Source organism: Callionymus lyra, chromosome 14 (assembly GCF_982586985.1).
Source record: "Callionymus lyra chromosome 14, fCalLyr1.hap1.1, whole genome shotgun sequence".
Lineage (NCBI taxonomy): Eukaryota > Metazoa > Chordata > Actinopteri > Syngnathiformes > Callionymidae > Callionymus > Callionymus lyra.
Window position 1 is genome coordinate 15,722,065 of NC_141831.1, and position 22,762 is coordinate 15,744,826.

The 22,762-nt window shown below is 38.2% G+C and overlaps 1 protein-coding gene across 4 annotated transcripts in view; it reads left to right on the forward strand.

Moving 5' to 3' along the window:
- nrg2a (neuregulin 2a) overlaps positions 1 to 22,762 on the forward strand; it is a 109,421-nt gene that overhangs the window by 78,659 nt on the left and 8,000 nt on the right. For 2 of the 4 annotated variants that reach the window (XM_087807863.1, XM_087807866.1), the window contains exons 4-7: positions 10,796 to 10,916; positions 15,436 to 15,494; positions 20,514 to 20,537; positions 21,759 to 21,861. In XM_087807863.1, coding sequence (XP_087663989.1) covers positions 10,796 to 10,916; positions 15,436 to 15,494; positions 20,514 to 20,537; positions 21,759 to 21,861 — 307 coding nt within the window. Of the gene's footprint in view, positions 1 to 10,795; positions 10,917 to 15,000; positions 15,078 to 15,435; positions 15,495 to 20,513; positions 20,538 to 21,758; positions 21,862 to 22,762 lie in introns of all 4 variants that reach the window. The other 2 variants (XM_087807865.1, XM_087807864.1) reach the window with 2 other exon arrangements.

The window sequence follows — 22,762 nt, forward strand, 5'->3', positions numbered from 1 at the left end:
CGTTTGGACATACTTTGGTTTTAAAACAAATGAAAGAAGTTACGACTTCATCAAGAGTCATGTGGTCTGTAAAATCTGCAACACTAGAGTCAAGTACTTGACAATACTACAAGTATATCCTTGTTCCTACTATCACAATATATTGTATTACGTGTTGTATCACCAGATTCTTGCTAAGAGACATCTGTATTATTCAGTTGCCCATAAAGTATAAAATATTAAGCATGTCACCATTTATGTCCCATTTTGCACGGCAACAGTTATAAGAACATCAATGAATCAATATGACTGTGTTTAGCTAGCTATGCTATACATTGAATATTTTTCTCTTTGGATTTCATCTTTCTTCCCAAATCTCCTGATTTTGTGCCACTTTGGGAACTGCTCAATGAATCCATGTTCATTCTTTTAAACATTTTCTCTCGAAATAAGTTGCCATGTCAAGGATAACCCAGAGGAAAATGTATATAAATATTATATTAATTCAAATAATGTTGTTTATTTCCTTCTCTCTCCTACATGCTACTTTCCGAACATCCAAAAACTACTGTAGAAGAACGGCGCTGCCAGAATTAGAACTCTGCACCGTATCTGTTTATGCGATTTATTAAATCCATTTGGAGATTGAGTGAGAGGAATTACAGTTGAAAGAAAGAAATAAACTTTCACCGTGATCCAAGTCCCTGTTCCCCAGATATTCATCAAACTCCAGAAGAACTGACCCAAATGTAACACAATTGTGTAAATGTGTCCGTCAGGCCACAAGATTCATGACAACCGACTGTTTATGTGTAACCAACCCAGCTGGGATGAAGCGGCTGATGGTGCCGGCTTCACCGGTGCGAGAATGAACCGGACTCTCTGGAGATAAAAGATCTTGGTCCGAGTTGCAACTGGAGACATGTCAGACGTTCCCTGCCAAAAAGTCAAAGTGGTTTGGGGGGAGTGTTGGGGGGGCGAGAGGGGAGTTCTTAATGTTTTTTTTTCTTCTCAGCACATAAACCTAAGTCGTGGAAAAGAATGCATGGGTGGCGGAGTGGTGGCTGATACCAATCATCTTCATGGCTAAAAGGACATTAAACATTTAATGGTTTTGAATTAAACTTTACAGCCCATTTAACGTGTTCGCTTGTTTTAACTCTTGGACCTTTTACTGTATAGATGTAGATCACCCGACACTGTCGGGTTCCTGTGCGAAATGGCTTTAACCTAGGAGGTAGAATTATCGTTACACCGGTAAAGAGAAAAAAAAAAGAGAAAACAAAACAAAGAAAAAATATGTAATTAAGATTGTTGATACAAAACATTGTCTGTCGTAGATGCTGAAAATGATGCGTTTCATTATCGGTCAATCGTTAAGTCAACTTTGGGTGATGATGTTTTAAGTAACAGCTGGTGGGGATACGTGAAGCTGCTGGTGAGGGTTCATGAAACAGCGGATGGGGCTACAAGAAACAGCTGATGGGGTTACATGTAGCAGATGAGGAGGTTACACAAAAACAGCTGATGAGGTTTCATGAAACAGCTGATGAAGTTACACAAATCAGGTGATGAGGTTTCATGAAACAGCTGATGAGATAACAACAAACAGCTGATGAGGTTACACAATAAGAGCTGATGAAGTTACACAAAAACAGCTGATGATGTTTCATGAAACAGCTGATGAGGTTATACAAAAACAGCTGATGAGGTTTCATGAAACAGCTGATGAGATTAAAACAAACAGCTGATGAGGTTTCATGAAACAGCTGATGAGATTAAAACAAACAGCTGATGAGGTTTCATGAAACAGCTAATGAGATTAAAACAAACAGCTGATGAGGTTTCATGAAACAGCTGATGAGATTAAAACAAACAGCTGATGAGGTTTCATGAAACAGCTGATGAGATTAAAACAAACAGCTGATGAGGTTTCATGAAACAGCTGATGAGATTAAAACAAACAGCTGATGAGGTTTCATGAAACAGCTGATGAGATTAAAACAAACAGCTGATCAGGTTTCATGAAACAGCTGATGAAGTTACACAAAAACAGCTGATGAAGTTACACAAGTCCACTAGATGGCGCTCTTTGCCTTTTAGCTTTTGTTTCTGTTTGAAACTGAGCCTTGAAAAATTCAACACTGTTTGATGAAACCTCATCTCCACACATAATCCGGTCCAGATGTGGCCCACAGGCCTTGAGTTTGACATGATTGTGTAACATGTACAGAAGTTATTAAGTCCAGCTTCGGAGTCTCTCCCAAGTCGTGGCCAGCTGTTGGTCAGATGGCTTCTTGTTCATCCACTTTTCCATTTCAGAGTTGTTTTCAAAGCCTTTGAACCTCCTCGTGGAAAATAATGCAACTCAAATTGGTTTCCTCGTCAACACATGGACTTCTGCAAGCAATAACGGCAGCAGATTTCCTGTCTTTTTCCTAAAGATCCAGATCTATTAGGTGATAATGATGACATCTGGCCCGAGTTAACTGGCCCACCTGGCCCGGCTTCAACACCCTCAAGGTGTCGCGGACTGTCCAGGGCTAATTCGATTGGTGGTTATTGGTCTGTCAATCACATTTCTCGCTTTCTTCAGTGAGACCCGAAAAAGCAGGTCACAAGGTCAGATTACATTATTATAGTCACGACTAAGTGCTTCCAAATTTTCTCCAAAAGAACTTGGATGAACTTTAAGGATACAGTTTCCACGTTAAAAATTTGGGCAGAAAAATACGATTTATTTGTTATTATAATCGGCAACTTAATCTACCTGCACCTTTTTGGAACAGCAGCTTAAATGTTAAACCTGGTCAACAGGCTGAGCGACTCATATGTGTTCATGTCTCAAGGTTGATGAACAGTGTTTTGACAAAAAAAATAATCTTAATTTATTTGATTTGCTCAAGTATTTTTCTGTGTGTTGCATGAATTTTAATAACAATATTTTTAAATATCTGTAAACATAGTGTAAATGATAATTATCTGAGATTATGTTCTTTTTTACGGTTTGAATAGGAATACAAATTTCAATACAGTTATGGCTCTTGGTCTACTGTAGGTGCTTCAATTGTTGCAGTGCATTATGGCACTTTTGAGCGGTAAAATATGATTATTTTGCTGCTAAATACAACTATATATTGAGTTTAAATGGGCCACAATTGCATCACACCCTTAATAAATGCAAAAATTAAAATTAGCCTCAAATTGATAGTATTTGAAAGATCTTAAATTTGATGCAAAATGATCTGCTCTTTTCAGAGGTTTGTTCTAAGAGTGAAAATAGTGAGTATTTCCACTCTCCAGATGTATACGATCCACCAGTGCTTGAAATACAGCTTTGGCTTTTTCCCTGCACAGAATCAGATGCTGTCATGTGTTTTAAGATCACTCTCTTTTCAATTGTTGCGCAGAAGTGAAAGCTATTAAGCCAAGCTGCAGTCGGTTAAAAACCCTTTTCATAAATTTGGTGGACATGTGTATAACTCTGCTCCTTCGACAGAACGATTGAAATGTATTTCATTACACAATCCGGTGACTCGGCCTGGGTGTGTGCCGTACAGCGTACAGGGCTAGGATTCAGGGTGAGCACTTTTCTAGTTGCTACATATGCACCGGGCGCCTCAAGAGTAAGGAAAAAAAAAAAAGTGCAATAGGGACCTCTCTTTTCATTTTTACGATTTTCCTAGAATCCTTTGGAAAGCGTGGACAGACAGGCATGTTTATGAAGGTTTCCAGATGGTCCAGCTTGCACCCCCAGCTTTTCTTTTCAGTTCTTGGGCCATGAAGGATTAATCAAAGTCAGTGGTAAGGGGTGATGGCTAAACACTGTGGCTCTCGCTAACCCGGCGAAAACCTCTCTTCAACTCCAAAACTCCGATTCAGCCCCTGGGCTACAGTGCCGATGAAAGTTGAAACCTGAGATAAGAAAAAAGGAGAACTCAACTAAACCCTTGTGAAATGAGCAGAGACAAATCGAACCCTGACTCTGTTTGGCTGAAACGATTAGTATTCAGTTATGTGCATGGGATATGTGACCAACCTTACACCTGACCTCCAGCTCTCCTCGCTCCCTAACCTTTGTTTGGCAAGATATATTATCGAAAATGAAGATAGAAAGATATGATAAACACTCAACCATGCATGGTCCTTTAATGTTACAGTGAGAAATTGAGTTAAAGTCAAGTTAAAACATACTGCACTGAAGAAGAAGAAAATAATATATATTTCTGAAAAAGATTTTCCAATATGATCATTCTTGGCATTACTTAGATGAACATAAATGTTTACAACATATTTTGTATCAGGTTTTATGGTCACTACATGCGAAAATTCACAGATTTTTCTAAAACATCAGTATCATCAGCATAGAAAGACGTTTTGGTTATCAACAGTTAGATTAAAAGTTTTGATATTTAAACACTTTTTTCTAACTAAAACAACTTAAATTGATCCTCATTCATCCAATAAAAAGAATCCTAATTAAACTGTTATTTTTAACGATAAATTTGTATTTTAACCCTAATATTTAAGAAAAGAGTTGTTTTTAAGGCCGAAAAGCGCCTTGTTTTCGAGGAAATGTTTAGAGTTTACAGCTAGTTTTACCGGGATAAACATGTGAGGCAATGTTTAACCAAACATAATCAACCCAGGAAGAAGAAAATCATGACCATTTGAGGCCATTATGAAAAAACTTTATTTTCCGTCAGGACTTGTTGTGACTTTTATTTTAAACAATGATACTACTAATTGCACATTTGTTTTTTCTACCAAATGAATCATTTCAATACAAATTTAATCTGTTTATCTCTTACAATTTAGCATTAAAAAGGTCATTTGATGCAGTGCCAAGCAATAAAAAGTTCCTCTAACGCTACTACACACAAGTCTTTTACACACTTCCTCACTTGTCACTCAGTTTATTTTGACATTTTACAGTAGTTTGATGAAGACGGAACGACTGGAGTCAGATGCAATGGCCAGGTCCTGTCTGGATGTTTTACTGCTTCTTAGCAGTTTGCGCACTTTTGTCAAGGTTTACAAGTTTATTATAAGACGTGAAGTGGTTGGACATGTGGAATTTACAAGTGGTCAAAGGATCAGTGTTCTCCCGTCCAGCTGTTTGAATCAATGCACTCATAATTCAAGGTTTACTTATTTTATAGGCGTGTTGTAAATCAAGTCTCTTTTTCAGTATTTCAGGTTCAAACAGAAATAGATAGAGAGATAGATGGATAGATGGATGGATAGATAGATAGATAGATAGATAGATAGATAGATAGATAGATAGATAGATAGATAGATAGATAGATAGATAGATAGATAGATAGATGGATGGATGGATGGATGGATGGATGGATGGATGGATGGATAGATGGATGGATGGATGGATGGATGGATGGATGGATGGATGGATGGATGGATGGATGGATGGATGGATAGATAGATAGATAGGTAGGTAGGTAGGTAGGTAGGTAGATAGATAGATAGATAGATAGATAGATAGATAGATAGATAGATGGATGGATGGATGGATGGATGGATGGATGGATGGATGGATGGATGGATGGATGGATGGATGGATGGATGGATGGATGGATGGATGGATGGATGGATGGATGGATGGATGGATGGATGGATGGATGGATGGATGGATGGATGGATGGATGGATGGATGGATGGATGGATGGATGGATGGATGGATGGATGGATGGATGGATGGATGGATGGATGGATGGATAGGTAGGTAGGTAGGTAGGTAGATAGATAGATAGATAGATAGATAGATAGATAGATAGATAGATAGATAGATAGATAGATAGATAGATAGATAGATAGATAGATAGATAGATAGATAGATAGATCCCCTTGATTATAGTTACTAAATAAGTTACTAGAAGTGTTTGTGTTAAAATTCAAGGGTAAATACATAAACATACTAAAGTTTGGATCTGTGTGTTTGCTTTTGGTTGACAACCTGTCAATCGGAAACGCCAGTGGAGACCTCCCTCCGCAAAAATACACAAATAATATTGAGGCAAAATAATCCTTGATGTGTGTCTGAAGCCAAACTGTCCGAAAAGAGACCTTCCCAATCTTCTCAGAGGTTTTTTTTTCGCATCCAGACACAACGATGTGTGTTGTTTGAGGAAGTGAACCTCGTTGCCCTTCGCCACATGTGGTCGCTCAGTTCACTGAACACACTAAACAAGCTGGGTCTTAGAACCAAGGCTGTATTTTCAAGGTACTGTCTGGACTGTACAAGAGTTGCGTTTCAATTGGTATTTTAACTGAAGAAGGAAGATTGTTAATTGATAAAAGATGTACTTTAAATGTGGTGAGTCTTTGATGCATCATAAGTCTTAGCCATTTATTAGATGACCATTGAATCAGGTTTTTCTTTCAGCATTTAAGTCAGAGTATCCCTGGACTCCTATCCTCCAGCTGCTTGAAATTCTTTCAAGAAGGTTTCGTAGTATCGAGATACAATTCCCCTGTTTAGTTCTACCCTGGGCTTCCTTGAAAGTAGGGTTTATTGCATACATTTTCAATGTTCTTCATGGTCATTTTTTCGGTAAAGAGAGCCAACTGAATGAATAGTGTTTGAAAGACAAAATTACCTTATGGAATTATTGTATGCAAGCTTGTGAGCCAAAAAAAAAAGACTTGTAACTTTAGTCCAACTAATGTCAGACTTAGAAAATCCATGTTGAGAAATATCTTTGACTTTCAGGGAAAATGTTGCTAAACTTCCATCCAGGTATTAATTCAAAAAGCAATAAGGGCGGGATGTGTGTGTAGGATACAATCGGGTTGATTATTTTGCACCTATGCTAGCTGATGTTGCACCTCAAACAGAGTCACCCTCAACAGCTATTTCGTGCGATGATAAGACGTTGGTCTGTGCTACAACCACCTTTACATAGTCCAGTTTATTAGAGCTTTAATTCACAACAGCACATGATATGATGTATTAGTTTAATGGAAATGACATGACAATTCTAGCTAGCATTAGCAACATTGCTAACTTTGGCGGATAGTCCAACTATGTTTTGGTTTTTTGTATATTTGAAAATAATATAGAAGAAACTGAATCAGGTCATCCATGCTAAAGTTCCTGTTTGACCTTGAACATTCAAGGTATTTTGACTGTCCCACTTACTTAAATTTAAAGCTTTATCAACCCACGTGCAACTATTCTGACATTGTAAAATTGTTCTACAAGTGGTATAAGTGAGGTTTCACATGAACCTGAATGACCAACATTCCAAAAAAGATGAATGATAATCATATTAACGTAGTATTGAATTCAATACATTTCAAACTATAGTGTTTTCTTAAATTAATTAGACGTTCCAAGCATCTGATAATTAAAGAGTTAATGAAACAATGTTGGACAATGGACAAATATCTAATAATGGGATTATAAAAGCAGCTCTGTGCTTGTCATGGTTTTAACCTTGCCACTTTGAGTGATGAGGCAGAAGGTCAATACAGTGAAATGGATTTGGTTTGACAAGGAGCCAAATAAACTTTGGCAGCCGAACATGACCAAGGTTCAAACCTCAGCCTTGATCCTGTCTGTGTGAAGTTTACATGTTCTCCCTCTCCTTGTGTGGGTTTTTTTCCGGGTCATCTGTTTTTTCACCCGCGGTCCACCCACATGTAAGCCAGGTGGACTGGAGATTATGTACGACTGTGTATGCACCGAGGAGGACTGATGGTCTGTCCAGAATGTTTTCCTCCCTCCTTCTTCCTATATTAACTTTCTGGGTTCACTTCTGCCTCAACTAGTAAATTAGGATGCAGTCAAGCCCGTTTGGCCACTTTTTGGTTGTGCGTCATGTACAGTTCTCCCAAGAACTCGGCACAAGGTTGCTATTTTGAGCGTAGGAGGCTTTTTTTTTACAATGTTTTTAAGGTTCCCTCTCCCGACAGGTTTGTCTGATCTTTTTATGAGGCGTTTTACAAACCAGCACTCCTGAAAGAGGTCAGGTGTGGCAGAGAGGCAGTTTTGATTATCGACTAGACGGCATGGAAAACGTTGTTTGGGTGTTGTCGGATTTACGTTGACAGAAAACATAGTTGTTATTACTGATTTATAATTGGCTGCGTAAATCCCCGCCTGTTCAAATGGACCCCGACAGAAGTAAACGAAGCTTGAAAACCCACACAAAACATGTTTTTGATGGCATTGAAACACACCTCAAAACAAAGAAATCTTTCGAATCAGACTTTTCAACCGCCACCATTCCCACCCTTTACAGTTAGTCATCCCTGATGAAACAAAGCAAGCTTTCTGCCGGAGGGCTGAAGAGATGTATAGAGTCAGACGTATAGAGTAAACGCAACATTCATCCTAAATCACCATACTAGATAATTTATTATAGTTATATAAATATTTGTACACTTTTTTGAGGTAAAACTGAAGGATAACAGAAAAGTAACATTCCTTTCCTCAAAAAGGCTGGGGAATACCAAATTGTTTACAGGACAACGAGAGACCCCAAAGCTCCCTCTACGATGCTCACGTTAAGAGGCAGTTGTAGCTGAGCCCCTTCTGGTTGACCAAGCTCCAAATTCATTCATTTTCTGCCGGTTTTTCCTTCATGGATGTCAAAGGCAGGGGCTAGAGCAGATCCCAGCTCCTTGAGGGGAGAGGGACACCCTGGACAGCACATCAGGGCACACAAAGACATAAAAACACGGTTCCCCCACAGGGAAGCAAACCCACAACCTTCTTGCTGACAGGCGATTGCCTTTCAATTACAACTCCTAAAGTAATCTTGTTTATCTCTGGCTTCTGGCTCAGCCCCTTTTCCAGTACAATGTCGTCCTTACTGAAAATGGTTTGGTCCATTTGTGTCACATTGCAGCTTTACCTCAAATCTGATCTCAACTTTCTTAACCCCAATCTTTGGATACGACATGGACCGTTTATCTTCTGAGAACCAAACTCTTTTTTGGTTACTCTTGGATGAGCAAGGGATGAGTTCATCGAAGTGAATACCTTCCCAAGCCTAGAATCATAAGAAGAAAAGACCACAAAGACAAACAATCGTCCTTCACTGTAATCATTGCAGTAGAAGATCCGGTTGAGTCAACCTTTCAATGAGAGGTTGAATCCAACGAAACAGTTCTTCTCTGCTGCCGTAATCTTCTACACCACTGATCTAATGTCCTATTGAATGCCATGTTCCATGCCTCTATTGACGTTCAGAGATTCAATGCTAGGGAGGGTTGACTTTGTTGTGGTGACCTAACGCCTTATTTACAAGCCCTGTGGTGTCTTTTACCTTCAATTTATCCTTCATCAGTCAGTGAAGCAACATGGGAAGTAACTCTTGTTGTTTCAGCTAAACCAGAAGTGTTCTCCTGAGCGAGGCAGCGCGTCACCATCCAGATGAAAGAATTTGCCAGACAACAAAACGGGAGTTGTGAAAGCTTGTCCCGATGGCAGCGAGCCTAATATGTGTCAGACGCAGTGGCGCAGCTGAATAAAATCTCAAGCGCGATATGTCTGCAATAGGTGAATATCGGCCGATGATAGCCGGAGCGTCGTGTGTTGACGTTCCGATCGGAAACACCTTTAATGCCCCTCTTCCCCGGCTGTCAAACGTCCTCTGTGGCGCTAATATACGGCAGGTAAACACGCTCCCTCACGTGTCGACATCGGATGTCGATGCACGCTCCCACTCCACGCCTCGCTCAGCACTCACGCTTCAAACGTTTCCCCGCTTTTCCTTCTGATAAGCAGTTTTCATCCCAAACAAATTATATCTCTTCAGTGGTGGGATTAAGTGCAGATACATGACATTTTGGGCCATTCCAAGGACCTGAGTCAACGCGTAAACAACTCCTACGCTATGTCAGGGAACTGTTTATCTTTGTTCATAGACGTTCTTCAGATAGTGTCAACACGGTTTGAAGACACAATTACACTTGTGGATGGAAAACTAAGAGTCCTTCTGCTTCTACGAGAGAACTTATACTACTTTATTTAATATTGTTAGGACTTGAGGAAATAATCCATTAAAAGATATTGAAGCACAGACTTTCCTATTCTTAGAAACCTGCAGGGGGGCCCTTCTTTTTTTTTCATTCTGGACCGTTTAAAGGATTTATATTTACAGATCAGCCTTCAAGATATTCAAAGAAACTCTTCAAAGATGTTTGTTTTCAAATTTTTTCCGCTATTACAGACTTATTTTTGAGCAACGTTTGATCAAGACAAACGTCTTGAGGTGTCAAGCGACAAAGGCGAATATTACCTAGAGAAATCCGGTTATTTTTCCACACCTTTTCAGACTTTAATCATCACTGTAACAGTCATCGTGATTCTGAGTCACCAATCTTGGTTCCTCTTTTGAACACTTCCCAACTGATTATGATATTTTCTTAGTCTTTTTGGATCTGTACCAACTATTCCTGCACAAGGACAGATTTACTCCTGACATTTAAAGACACAATCCATCCATCAACCTCCTTCATTTTTGACCTTGGACACAATGTTTTCTGACCGAGAACCATGGTCTGGGATTTATTTTTAGAAGCTGATTCTCATCTTAGCTCAACTTTTAATCATCAAATCCATTGAACTTACTTTGAGTTGAAAATTGTTGGACACTTTTTACTTTTGATTAAATGCTTTTGTTTCAACACCGAGATGTGAAATTAGGTACTTGGCAGAGGTGTGTGATGTTTTAGTGCTTTTCATATCGTCATGTTATACTTCATAAATAGGTTGTTTTGATTGAGAATTTCAAGAAATATTGTTAAAATGAACATGACTAATATATTTCCTTGTCTTCTCTTGCAGTAACCACAACGTCATTTCCAGGCTCAGGCCATCGCAGAAGATGCAACGAGACAGAAAAGACCTACTGTGTGAACGGCGGCGACTGTTTCTTCATACATGGTATCGATCAGCTCTCATGCAAGTAAGCTGTTGTTTTTAATTCCTTAATATTACACTTTTGAGAAAAAAAACCTTTCTCCACTTATGTCCTATAATATATGTTTCAATATCCGTGAGAACACTTGATTCCTGTTCTTCTTTTGTTCCAGCAGCAGCAGAAACACATCACAGGATAATGCTACACACTTGTTGTGTAGCTCTACAATAATAGTGGGATGGGGCCCTCGTCCTTTTAAGTCACGTTGAGTGTATAGGAGGACTTCACATTAAAAGCCTTCTCCAAATGTCATGAGTCATAGGTTTAGTAGAGAGCAAATATTTACGCTGGTTAGAGGCCCCCAATGAGGTAAATAGAATCGTGTTTACGTTAAAGGCCCTTGGAAAAAGGGGATCAAGATTCACGACTAAAGTGCGCAGAGAGGTAGAGGTTGATATTATCCCTGGAGGAACTCACACAACGGTCGGAAGCGGCTCTTCAAATAAATGAAACAGGCGGGAAAAGTTGTTATTGTCACGGAATTAATAACAAATTTCCCATTTTTAGATCAAATACTGTTGAACAACTTAACATTTGAGAATTACTATTTCAAGTATGATTAAATTAGCTGTTAATGTTAATACTGACTGAGTAATTGCATATATTATTAAGATATATTATCTTTAGTCTCATTATATAAAGTTAGATGGTTACTTTTAGTCAATTTAAAAGTTAATATCACTTTCGGTTCTGTTTTTAACTTTCACTAGCATGTTGTGTATTGACAAAGTCTGTTAGCTAAACGCAAACAGGCATTGTTGACTTTCCACCTAACTAGTCGTAGTTTCGCTAACTCTTGTTAGCCAAGATATTCATTTTACTAAGCTTAAAACAAATTACTTGTTGACATAGTCTCTAGTAAACAAACAACTACTTTGCATGGACAAAAAAGATGAAAGTTTGGCATTTTGCTGTTAGCCAAAAATGCTAATGTTGACACTTTCTGTCAACTTTTAATTGACAAACACAGCTGTTAAAATGTTTTTAAATATGCTTAAGATTGTCAACAGAGCACATATTTGTGCAACGATTTATATAAACGTATGTATATTTTCAGACAAACACGGAATAGCGTTGTGGTCACACGCTAACACAGTGGTCTCCCCTGTGAACTGGGAAACACTGACACAGCCTTTGTGTGCAGTTGGCTTGAGCAGGAATGCTTGACAAGCACATGTCTACGACAGCCGTTCAATACGCTGTGTACAAATAGGAGGCAACAATAACTCAATTGATGTGGCTAATTCACTCAGGGCCGAGGCAAAGGTCCAAAAACGTTGGAGAATGGCCAACCTTCACTGGCTATCACTCACCGGCTAAACAGGTCCTGCAGAAGAACCAGACCCAGGGTTTTTATGTCAAGCTCCTTCTCGGCATTTCAGTGGTTTATCTCATATATGCTTCAGCATAATACAAATTGCAGTCTTGGGTAACATTAACAAATATTGGACATGTCAAACCAGGGGCCTTTTAATAAAATAACTACGTTGTTGGATTAAAAAATGTAAATAAATAAAACTATTTTCATTGAAATTCATAAGTAAAAAAAGAGAGATTTACTGTGTTTGTTTAAGTTTGCGCTTTAACTTTGTCGCCACATTTGTTAAATAAAAACGATAAAAAAAACAAACGATATCTGAATAAAAGTGTTTCATTGACACCATTTAACCCTAGTGTTATCTCAGGGTTAAGATGACCCAAAGGCCCGACACAAGTTAAATACATATATATATTATTGTTACTTGTTTTAATTCATTTATTTTTCTATTGAAGCCTAATTCTTCATTTTTCTAAAGAGAATACTTTTCCTGAAACATTTTGCTTTTACAGTAGGAAAACTAGGCGGTTCAACTATTGCAGTGCATTATGGGAATTGTCGTTAATAATTGAAATTATGGAGAAGGCGAAACTTAATCATGTCTGGTACTCAAGGTAGCCCACAGGCCTTGTGTATGTTTATAAACAGCCCATTACATCATGTGTTACACCTCTCATATTTCCTGTTTTACAATCAATTCCCTTACACAATTTAAAACGGTTGAATCCCGATGACGTCTAGAAGTCCAACTGTTAATGAGCAATACTTGAGTACCCTTTTTAACCAACCTTAGGAAACAGTTTCACTTCTCAAACGGAAGAAAAATGGGATTTACCTGAAGCCAAGTTTCAAAGATTACAAACATGATTTAGTCGACAACCGTGAAATAAACTTAAACACATTTCCTTCTGAAGTGAAGTCCCAGTGTAGTCTCCTGAACATTGCTCCAGTTCTCAATCTTTGGAGAAAGAAGACTCCGGAGTAGGAATCCTATACACCCATGTCATTCAAATGTAACAATTTAAGTGCATGCCATAACTTGTAATTGGGCGTAGAGCAATAGAGGCTGCACTGGGATCTTTTTATAAAGTTCCACGACTCCCCGAACTGTGGGACGTTGGAGAGGAATGTACGTCCACTGTTTATTCTTCTTCCAGAATACGTTCAAACCCGACCTCTTCCACATCTGCTAACACATGGTCGCCTCCCAGCCCAACTTGGGGTGTTTATTTTCTCTTTAGAAATGATGAAAAATGATGTATTTGTGGCTTCTTTTTTTTTTTTTTTTGCCTGTAAAGATAAAGTGCAAATAATGGAGTTTGCAGCTGCGTCGCTTTAAGATATCCGCAAACTCGTCGGATTTTACGATTACGTGGCGACAGCTTATTTCTCTCGTCTTTCAGTCGAGTCTTGCCGAAGTCTTTCCTCCACTTAAGACGCGATCACTCAGGGTGAGTGATTAAACGCTGAATGTTATGGTGCTCCTGGGAGGCGCAGTGAGGAACAAGTAAATCAGAAGCAGTGACCTTTGTCGGTCTGGTGGTCCAGTTGTGACTCGGGTGGAATGTCTGTAACCCTAAAAGAACAACTGGGCGCCCTAATGGGATCATAATGAGGAAATATGGTTTGGCCTAAAAGAGACTCGATGATAGTCGATCTTCAGCTACGATAATATTACTTTGCGAAGCGAAAAACAATGTTGTTCTTTTAAAGCCTTTACATGTGTAGATTGCTGACAAAGCACTTTGTGATTAATGGCCAGATCCATTTCCATAATCTATCCAAATATTGTCCTTCCATTCTCGTGCCCCAAAAGTCCAGAGCATCAGTAGTCATACTCTGTAAATCAACCAAGAACAACCCTTTTTTTTAACCACTTCTCGAAGTGGAGGAGAAACGTATTCCTCGTAGTGTAGGACATAGTAAAGAAAAAATACTTCATTTAATAACTTATGTGTTAGTTGGGTCTAAAATGTACTTCTGTAAAACATGGGATGTGTTTGTCATTGAACTTTTGAATAAATCAAGCAATTTATCTTAAAGATATCTGTGTATTAATCAGCCTTTCTGCTTTTTGTAATTATTCAAATTATTTAAATTTAGTTTTTTATCAATTTTAGTTATATAAACAAGGGTTTCCCGCCTTTAGAATCAACATTTTTGCTACTGTCGTAAACATAACATGGGATTTTCTTGTGGTGGCAGTAGATAAAAAATAATTGTTGTTTGTTTAAGAAGAGTGATAGAGGTGATGAATTAAAGTGGTATAAAATAAAAAAAAATGTTGTTACCCTTCCTCTGAGTTAAAAGAGAAAAAAATAAATGTATGGTACAGCGAGAAAAGTATTTTGTTTTTTTTGTTGTTATTTTTACATCAAACGGTATTGAAGTTAAATAAAATTAGATGGTTTTCCACCTAAAAAAACAGTAGACAAGTTTTATTTTAATGAAGCTAACATAATAGTTTTAATAGCTTTTTTCTAAATTATTTGTACTTTATTTTAATATGGGAAAACTAACATCAAGTCCTCCAGGTAGCCGTCCGCTTGTTGGGCACAATACTGGTCAAAACACAACATTTTTTGTCCATGTTCAGTGTTCTAGTTCGACTCATGGGGGCCACATAAATGCAGGTAAAGGGCCACATCCGAAGCCTAATGAGGCGACTCCGGCAGAATTAATTTGTGTCAAAGCGGCCTTTTCAGCCTCTCGATGTTTTTCGTGCAATAACCGTCTTCTGTTCCTTCCTAGATGTCCGAAAGGATACTTCGGCCGGCGCTGCTTAACGGCCGACCCTCTGCGGTTGTACATGCCCAATCCTAACAAAAGTATGTTCACTTAATGCGAGCAGCTGAAACCAGAGACACAGTTGTCACTCTCTCTGGACTCCCCCCTCCACCCTCACTCCGGGCTGCTCTCTTTTTCCCCCTTGGTCTTCCTCCTTTTTCTCAGGTCCACATGTTGGCGCTGGTGTCATTCACGGGGAACTCGCTGCATCTGCTGCCTGTAGTTTTTTGCTGGTGGTCTAATTTACTTGTTCTCTCTCTCTCTCCCTCCCCCCTTTTTGTCTCCCTTTTATCACCCCTTCTTTTCTCTCCTGTTCACACCCTCTTTTTCCTCGCTCACCCACCCACCTTCTCCTCCCTCTCTCTCCTCTTTCTGTTGGCTTTTGTTTCTTCCCATCAGGTGTCCAAATGACTTTACTGGTGATCGCTGTCAAACCTACGTTATGGCCAGTTTCTACCGTATGTCGACTTCCTCCTCTGTCCTCGTCTCGTCCTTGCATGTCGTCCGTGTGGAATCAGTAGATTTGAGTTAAATCAATTTAAAAACATTGATTATATATATATATAAATGTATCCAAGTCTATGAACTGATATATTACCGGTAACTCGCTTTCAGAATGTACATTTTAATACATTTATTTCAGAGGAATAATATAATTGATTTCATTAAAACATCAAATTAACTAACAGGCATGATCAGTTGTAAATCAGTTGCTTTCAGAAGATGCACTTTTGCTTATTTTTTTACATTTGTGTTGTGTTTATTTTTGTGAGGATGTTGCTGTGGAGTCAGAATGTAGGTCACACATGAGCCGGCATGACTGAATTCCAGCACAAATTGAGCTCATGACGACTTTGTTTTCACCTGAAGTATGAAGAGATATTCACAATACTATGATCTTTAAATCTATTGAACACTTCAGCAGATAAGATACTGGTTAGCATCAACACAAACTATCTTCATATTCAGATTGAAACTGAAAGCAAAACAGAAATCGGTCACATTTTGCGAAAATACATTTTCTTGTGGCGTGTTTAGAACGCAACGATAGCATTTTGTAGCATTTGTGTTAGCGTTTGTATTTGTTCAATCATTTTTTATTTATAAAACACAATGTGTAAGCTGCAGCTCAGAGTTCAAACAATGGCTTTAAAAATGTTTTTGAAATAAATTGAAAAAAAACAGTAAAATAACAACATAGGGAATGCTAACTCATTGCTTCATGCTAAACAAAAATAGCTAGATTAAGTAGAAGAACAAAAACCACATGTAATAAACAAATACAATCTAAATAATTTAGATCTTGTTTACCAACTGATATTGCATTACATGTTTCTAAAATATGATAAAAAATGTTTTTTTAATCGATGCAACAGCAGACTTCTGCGTCCACTAGCTTACTTAGCTTTAGCTGAATTTTAGCTTTTAAAATGACTATAACAGACTATGTCAGACTTAAATACAGATGTACTCTGATGAACATGATTATGAACAAGATAACTACAAAAAAAGTTTATAAAATGATTCTTTATAAAAACTACAAAACTAGCTTAGCGTAGTCAAAGTGAAACTAGCTTAAAGCTACAGCTTTAGATTGGCTTGTAAATACCTAATGAGTTAGTTTGACAATCTGTGTCTGAAAATATTATATATTTTTGTCTTTGATACAATTGTATAACACGTTTATTAAAGCAGCAAAGTTTTGAATAATTTAAGCATTAAAAATAATGATAAATGGGTATATTATATATTACAATTTAATTATTTAATTTAACCTTTTTTTATCCATCTTAGTTCTGCTGTGTTAGAGTTGATGTATGGAATTAAAGTTCTAGTCAAAAGAGAGAAAAAAGACAACTAAAATATTTCAGACTCAAATACACATTTACTCTAAACATAAACGTGATATTAAAAGGGTAACTACAAAAAAAAGTGAATACAATTCATTTTAAAAGCTACAAAACATGCCTAGCTTAGTTTAGCAGGTCCTTTATTAAGTTATAGCTTCTATTTGTTTAACCATCTTATTTTTGTTTGCCTTTCATGTTAAATTAAGTGTAAACCACGATTAGTTTTATATGAGATAAGAAGATACGTAAATAAGTAGTATATTACTATCAGACAGTAGTTTCACTAGAAGAGATTATTTAAAAACTCTCTTTGAAAGTCAAACTGAAAATGTGTCTAATTCCTCAGTTGTTAGCATCAAACGGTACACTAGACCCACCTCGACGATCTTCAACGTCCTCATCACCAGGTTCACACGGTACATCACAACGCCATGTCAAACACCCTCAACACCCCCGAGGAAAGAAAAGTAAACTCCTCTCCGATTCCAGACGCGAACATCAGCAAACACATCCATCAAATACGGAATTATACCAGCAACATGCGCTCTATCGTCGCCTGATTGTACTCGCCTCGAGGGCGTTCGCTTCCTCTGCCAGCGTGGAAAAGCGCGCTGAGGGTTGTGAACCTGACGAGGCATTCTTTCTTCTTCCCCGAGCCGAGGATCTGAACTCCAATCCTTTGCGTTATCATGTAATAATAAAATCTAAAGCCTGTAATTTACGCGTTGGATTACAGTAATTGTTTCGACTGGTATGCATATTTGCAAGTATCGTGTCTTTGCAGGCCCCATTTTGCTTCACTTCAAGGTCAAATAGTCGTTTCTGGAACTTTTTTGGAACAAGTTGTTTCTGTTTTATTGGCTGATTCGTAGAGATTCGGTGAATCCTTTTTTATTCTGTTGTTGTTATTATTACAATTTGTTTTTTCTCGGAAGATGCGATCTCAGCTAGCATTAAAGTAAACGTACCATGTTGTAACTACTTGTTTTTTGGCAGCGGCCGGCGGGTGAGTGTGTGGGAGCTGTTTCTCTCTGTTCAACTTCAACACAGCTGCATCAAGGACAGAGTTTATTCCTGGTTTTCATCCAGACACATGAGCGCAGGCCAGGACTCAATAACTTAGTTTACATGCTCCCGTGTTCAAAGGCTGAGGCGCTCCCGAGGCTCAGATATCATCTGAATGAAGAAAAAAAAAAAAGAAAAATCTGCTTGAGATTTAATAACATACAAATGACATTGTGTCTTCATAAAACTGTTAGGACACTATAAACTATCCCGTCTTAGTAGGGAGTCGTTGAAGTCGCAGCTGTTGTGGGTGTAGGTACGAGTTGTGGATGGTTCCAGGGCACTTCCTGCGTGTCGCCCTGTCATGCTGGGCGAGTCCGTTGTCGGATTGACGCAAGGATTGCGACTGTGCCGTTGTTTAAACTGTTAAGTCATTATTTCCGATCAACTTTAGCAGCTATTTAGTTTACTTTGGCTTTAGATGTTTTCTTTCTTGTGATAAATGAAACAAAATGCTACCAGATTTGTCACTAAAAAGAAAATAGCAACATATTGACGTATTGATTTATAGTGGATTAAAGATTTGTTCAAAGTTCCAGAAATTACATTTTAAAACAGTATCTAAACATATTAGTTTCTCGAGAAAATAATCGTCTAATAATCTTCGGACTTCTAAGTACCAACTGCCAAATTTAAGCGTGGACCTTCTTGTCAACATTTTTGCGTCACCCTCCACACTTTTTCTACATTTACTTTATATTAAATGGCAACTTAAGACAAACACTCACATGTTTCAAATGGTAAAATCTTCCTCTTCAAGAGAAGTCCCTCCTCATTACAAAGTTCTCCCTCGTCTGAAATCACCGCGAACAAGAGGTTACGAGAGCGGAGTCCATTATGACGTAATAATGGTCTTGACTCCTCCTCCTACAGCTGTAATCACACCCAGCTTTGTTTTAAATAACGAGTCCCTCGGACTTCCCGAAGTGATGACGATAACCCTGACGTTTTAATAATCACAGCAGAGTGGGTGTTATTATGGTAAACAAGATTTAATCTACAGACAGTGTTTTCAGTGGGCGGGGCTTAAGCACATTTTCTAGCGTAAATATTTCAACGAAATGAGAGTTTTGTACAAACAGACACATACTGATGATACAATAGAGGTACAAGATCTATTTAAGACACACTTAATATAAGTATAGATAAGTTTATTTTACCTTGTTGACTTAAACGGCAATATCAATTCTCACCAGTAGGTGTCAGTAAGTCGGACTGAGAGGAAGATCTGTTATTAGTCACTAAAATTAACTTTTTTGCCATCAGTACTGGAGAAAATCTCAGGTCCAGTTAGTCTTAAAGGGATAGTTCACCAAAAATTCGGATTTCACTCATTTTCGCAACCGAGGCTCAATTGTCTTTGTCCAGAAAAACACACTTAAAAACATCAAAATACCTCCATACTGCTCGACCATAACGCCCCTTTTGCATTGAAGCTTCGACATCAGAAAACGTTCAGATAAGTCAATATTTTGAGCTTTTATGTATAAGGATGACGAAGATAATAAGCACCAGATATAGCGACATACATTTTATCTAAAATAATCCCACCCCTTAGACTGAGTAGAAAAAAAGTGAAATTTAAATTTTGGGCGAAACTATCACTTTAAGTTCAGTGGACTGACAGAAGAAAACCATTAATGTCACCTTTAATTATTATTATTTTCACATATTTGTCCAAGAAATCTGACATTTTATAGCCATTAAATATGATTTTGTAATCCTGATGAGACCCAATATATAGCATGTCAGCATGCAAGCACACACAGGCAAATTGACACACACACACACAATTCCTCACTTAAACACCCGCTTCCTGGAGGGGCGCCTCCCATTCCCAGGAGGCGCCGCGGAGCGCTGGAAGGACGGCTCCTGCTCCTCGGCCGTAAGGGCTTGGCCGCGACGTCAGAAGGAATGAAAGAGCTGCCAGGGAGATAACAGCCTGTGATTGGTGCTCCCCAGCGACGGCCTCACTCTGCCGTATAATATAAGCTCCAATTAAATGATTCCTATTCAGGCGCCCGACTCCAACAAACACACACACACGCACCCCGTCCAACTTGCCTGTTCATGTGATGGGTGTGTTCGAGAAACTCACTGTTACATTTTTAGGAAAACGCAGCAACAGTGAAAAGCTCCGATAATCTCAGCAGATGACGCATGTTTTTCCTCAAATCAGTAGTCAAGGTTTTTAGCCTTTTTTTCTTGGACCGTCAGATCTGAAATCAAAAGTCCCAGGCGGACGATGATTTGTGGAACTTTCTAATACACGTCTGGCTCTAATCAATGGTGCTGGAACTGTTGCAGTACATTATGGGACACTGCAGAAATCAATGATAATTTACAAGCATCTTCTGAAAGCAAATATATTTGTGTGTAGAAAAGTCTGTAGAATTCATGTCCGTGTGTGTCTTTTTTTGTTGCATGTCCACTAACTACATTTCAAGTGTCTCACTATGATGTCTATTTGTGTATCTGATCCACGACACGACGGACGGTGGCTTTTTCTAAACTGTTCTTATTGTGTCTCTCTCCTCCGACTCCTTCCCTCTGCCACGGCAGAGCATCTTGGGATTGAATTTATGGGTATGGAACGATCCGTTTTCATTCTCCGTCCTAAAAAAAGCAAAAAAAAATAATAAAAGAAAATAGCTACTAAATGGATGTTGCTCTTGTTGACATGCTTCTGTGGTTTTGGACCCCGAAATCATATTGACCCCTTTGTATTAACTGATTCTGACGTAACGACTCATTGGACCAGTTGACACTAAAACAAACGTTATTAACTGCATCTCTCATTGGTTCATCTGTAAAAAAAAAAAAAAAAAAAAGTAGTTTCATTAACTGCCTCACTCACCGTAGCATATTTCCCAGTGATATTTGTACTGTAACAAGCATGATGTATCATGTTTGATAGATTCCTTTCCTCCTTGATCCTCGATCTCCTAACTATCCAAATCCGTTTTCCTCCGTCTGCTGCTTCCCTTTGATATGCAACCCTTCTCCTCTTTGGCTCCAGAAATCTTGTTTATGTGTCTTGCATCAACCCCTTGCTTTTTTTTTTTTTTTTTTAAAGTAAAGTTTGAGTAGTTTTGTCTGTAATGTTATTTCCAGCATGTTATTTCAAGTTTAGATCAAAATCTTGTTTTTCTTTCAAGTTCTGCTTTTCAATTCCTGTCAGCTTTTTTTTTTCAATGGAGAGCTTCAGAACAAAAGTCCAGAGACAGCTTTTATTTATTAAAGGAAGATGGACCTGGTGTTACAAACCTGGTGGATGAGGAACAAGGGAAGAAAAAAAAGAGAGTTATGTTTACCTCTAATGTTGCCAATATTGATACCGATCGCAGTGTGAACTCCCTAAATATGCAGAAGGAAATGAACAGCAGGGATTTGTGGGAGTCCACAAAAAGGTTTTATTTGGCTAACATTGTGAATACGTAAAAAAACACTGTTTATGGCGTTTTAGACCCTAAACATACCATAATATACCTAAAAAACTGAAAGAATACAAAAAAAGTCTGGATATATTGAACATACTAGACATTTTGATGGTAATACATACAGTCAGTAGATAAAAAACTATGATATCGTGACTTAAATCTGAAAAAAAAAGGTTACAAGATACAAGTGAACAATAGTAGATCATCCACGTATTGGTGAAGTTGTCATTACGGCCAAAAGAAGCTCTTCAATGAAAAAGTAGGAATTGTTTGAAATATATATGAATTAATATGAAATCAATACTTATCTTTTAAGAGTGTTCATGCGGGTCCACTTGTCTTGACCGTCATGTTCTGTTGCCAACAGAGGCAGAGGAGCTCTACCAGAAAAGGGTCTTGACAATCACGGGTATCTGTGTGGCTCTATTGGTGGTGGGCATCGTGTGTGTGGTCGCCTACTGCAAAACCAAGTAAGTCAATCGAAGGGTTTTTGTTCGACAGGGATCCTCTCCCGGTCCCCCTTTTCTTTTGTTATTATGATGGACAGACTCCAGGGACCATGATGTCTGCTGATCATATGGTGATTTGATAAGAAGCTACCTTAGAATTGCAGATTCTGCTTATTTATTTAAATTATTGCTGGTTAACCTTACAGAAATTTACTTTTCTATCATATTTTTTATACTTTTTATTTGCTATTTGTGAGCATTTCTATCTCAGGGTCAAAGTGACCCGGCCACCGAAAAACAAATGTGTTTGTGGGATCCCTGGTGTTCCCATCATATCAGGGATCAACTCCAAGTCCCTGTCTTCTGTAATGATTATAGACTGACTTCAGGGACCATGATGTTTGCTAATGATATAGTGATTTGTTAATTTTAAGGAGTAGGAGAGTTTCCCCAGCCAAGAATAATATTTTTTACTTATTTTTACTGTACCAGTTAATAAAACAAACTATAAGTGAATATTTTATCTCAAAATAATTGAAAACAAATGATTAAAGTTGTTTATTTTACCATATGAAAAATAAATCATGTATATTCTAGATTTTGTGCATATTTTTACTCAAATATAATGACCTCCACAACTGCATATGTATTTCTGGAAGCCAGGGAGGTCGTTCACCTTGAGACAACAAAGGGGATACCACAAACACATTGGTTTTCGGGCCTCCGGGTCACCTTGACCCTAAGATAACAAGGGTTTAAATCCAGAGGCCCTCAGGGGGATAAACTTCCAGTCCAACCCCTTTTTTGTTGTGATGTCGGATGGAATAAAAAACAAGGATGATTCTCCAGGGACCATGATGTTTTCTTATGATATAGTAAGGAGGAATTCATCGTCATTGATGAAAGGAGGATAGTTGTTATT